Source organism: Urocitellus parryii, chromosome 6 (genome assembly GCF_045843805.1).
Source record: "Urocitellus parryii isolate mUroPar1 chromosome 6, mUroPar1.hap1, whole genome shotgun sequence".
In the NCBI taxonomy this organism is placed as follows: domain Eukaryota; kingdom Metazoa; phylum Chordata; class Mammalia; order Rodentia; family Sciuridae; genus Urocitellus; species Urocitellus parryii.
In genome coordinates, this window is record NC_135536.1 from 10,632,402 (window position 1) to 10,634,987 (window position 2,586).

The 2,586-nt window shown below is 63.3% G+C and overlaps 1 protein-coding gene across 1 annotated transcript; it reads left to right on the forward strand.

The window, feature by feature from the left end:
• Positions 1–206: 206 nt before the first annotated feature.
• Positions 207–1,941, forward strand: Gsc (goosecoid homeobox). Its single transcript, XM_026411787.2, has 3 exons — positions 207–561; positions 971–1,230; positions 1,571–1,941. Exons 1-3 carry the CDS (start codon positions 207–209, stop codon positions 1,724–1,726), a joined length of 771 nt encoding a protein of 256 aa, XP_026267572.1. The 3' UTR covers positions 1,727–1,941.
• The last annotated feature ends 645 nt before the right edge of the window (positions 1,942–2,586 follow it).

Sequence of the window (2,586 nt, forward strand, 5' to 3'; positions counted from 1 at the left end):
GCGGGTTGAGTTCAGCGAGCGCTGCAGCGAGGGGCGGGCGGGAGGAGGGCGAGCGGACGCAGGGGGCGGGGAGGGGCGCGGGGCTGCACGCTCGCCGGCGCTCTCTTTCGGTTTGGTCGGTCGTAGGAAGAGAGTGGACACCCCACTTTGAGGCATTTTCCTCTGCGTGTCCCCGCTGCCCTCTGGTCCCGGCGCGGGTCTCGGGGATGCCCGCCAGCATGTTCAGCATCGACAACATCCTGGCCGCCCGGCCGCGCTGCAAGGACTCGGTGCTGCCGGTGGCGCCCAGCGCCGCGGCTCCGGTCGTCTTCCCGGCCCTGCACGGGGACTCTCTCTACGGCGCCAGCGGAGGCACCTCCTCGGACTACGGCGCCTTCTACCAGCGCCCGGTGGCCCCCGGCGGCGCGGGCCTCCCGGCCGCTGTCGGCGGCTCCCGCCTAGGCTACAACAACTACTTCTACGGGCAGCTGCACGTGCAGGCGGCGCCCGTGGGCCCGGCCTGCTGCGGGGCCGTGCAGCCGCTGGGCGCCCAGCAGTGCTCCTGCGTCCCGACGCCTTCAGGTATGGTCGCGCTCGTTCGGGCCTTGGCAACCTAGCGCTGTCGTTAGTCCCTGGGATGGTGGCGCTTGCTTTGGTCACCTGGCACAAACTTTTCCTCTTGCAAACCCTCTTTTGGCGGAGTTTGCACACGCCTTACTGCAAACTTTTCGCGAGTTAGCGAAAGTAACTCGCGTAGTGTCCGGGTTAGGATTCCACGCCCAGGCCATAATTTAGTGCCTGCCGTGGGGAAAGTTTGTTTTTTTAAATTCCCCGACTGGCTCTGGGGCTTGAGGGGGGATGATCCCTCCCATTTTCCGGCACCTCGACCCCTTTGTAGCTGTTTTTTAAGTGGCAGAGGATTGCGGGCTGGCCGGCGGGCGTGCGCGCGGTGACGAGGGAGGCGGCTGACTGTGCGCCCCGCTTGCCGCAGGCTACGAGGGCCCAGGTTCGGTGTTGGTGTCGCCGGTGCCGCACCAGATGCTGCCCTACATGAACGTGGGCACGCTGTCGCGCACCGAGCTGCAGCTCCTCAACCAACTGCACTGCCGGAGGAAGCGGCGGCACCGCACCATCTTCACCGACGAACAGCTCGAAGCGCTGGAGAACCTCTTCCAGGAGACCAAGTACCCGGACGTGGGCACGCGCGAGCAGCTGGCCCGGAAGGTGCATCTCCGAGAGGAGAAAGTGGAGGTAGGCGCCCAGCCCGTCGGCGGTGTCTAGTGGTCCTTCGCAGGGAGCAGGGCCCCGGGCGGGTTGGCCCCAGGCGGGTTGGCCCAGCCCTCCTCCAAGCTCCCTAAACTTTAAAAACTTCCCGGTGGCCTCCTGGAGGCTGGAGGGCGCTTTAGGCCCAGGAAGTCGGGAGAAAACGCGGAAGCCCGAGCTAGTGGCTCCGCTCCTTTTGTTGGTGTGCGCTCGGTGTCCTGCTCGCGATTCCACGCCCGATCATCCCGCGGCCACACGGAGCCCCCGGGTGTGCTGGCGGTGGGGCAAGCGCCCCTTAACTGTTGTTCTGTGCTCACTTGCGCAACAGGTCTGGTTTAAGAATCGCCGCGCCAAATGGAGGCGGCAGAAGCGGTCCTCATCCGAAGAGTCGGAAAACGCTGAGAAGTGGAACAAGACGTCGTCGAAGGCGTCGCCGGAGAAGAGGGAAGAGGAAGGTAAAAGCGATTTGGACTCGGACAGCTGACGGCCGCGGGATGGCCGTGGCGCTTGCCTGACTCAAGGACTTGCACAGTCAGACGATGCTACTTCTTGCACACGCGCTGCCTTGCGGGAGGGGGTCGAGAAAGAGGAACGAGGAGCTGTAAATAGTGTACAGAGCCGAGAGGGTCGGCGCCTGGGGACTGGCGGGGCACGCGGGTTCTCGCAGCCCCGCGCGGTCAGAGGCCGCCTGCATCTTGCTCCCCACTGTAGTATTTATAGTTAAGTTAACGGTGACAATACAATAAAGTGACGGTGATGTAGATGGGCCAGTCTGTATTTCGTACCACCACCACCACCACCATCAGTCCGAGGCCGAGACACCCATTTAGTTTGTAGCGTCTACAGAAGAAAATTGAGCAGCTTTGACCTGTCAAAAGGAAGGAACAAGAAAAACTCGGGGTGGGGGGGACTCACGGAGGGATGGATTGGCCTGGGCTGGGTGTCCTGGTTTAACAGGAAGCCCGGCCCTAGTTCTCCAGGAAGGGGTGATGTGAGGGTCTGCCGGGGTTCTTGCTCCTTGCTCCCGCCTCCCGCTGGGAGAAGGCGCACACCTTCCTTCTCTGTAGAAGCCAGGGCCTCGGAACCCAAGCTTCTCCAGAGCCCTAGTCCTATTTCTGTGACACCTCAGACCAAAGAAGGCCAGTCCACCCGCTGAGTTAGGCAGCGGACATGCCTGTTCCCCCGGGTGCTTTCCTCGATCTTCCACGACTATACCGGCTGTCCCTCCACCCCAAATGCCCCTCTGACCAGGGAAGGAGTTTCCTCCCCGCAGTCCTAGTTGGCACTGTAGCCCCACGGCAGCCAGGAGAACCTCTTCCAGGAGGCCAAGTACCCGGTGGTGGG

Bases quoted from the DNA above. Each gene is read 5' to 3' on its own strand.
- Gsc (XM_026411787.2), top strand. From the start codon at position 207: ATGCCCGCCAGCATGTTCAGCATCGACAACATCCTGGCCGCCCGGCCG. The intron at 562-970 runs GTATGGTCGCGC...CGCTTGCCGCAG, and splicing joins CTGCGTCCCGACGCCTTCAG to GCTACGAGGGCCCAGGTTCG. The intron at 1,231-1,570 runs GTAGGCGCCCAG...CTTGCGCAACAG, and splicing joins TCCGAGAGGAGAAAGTGGAG to GTCTGGTTTAAGAATCGCCG.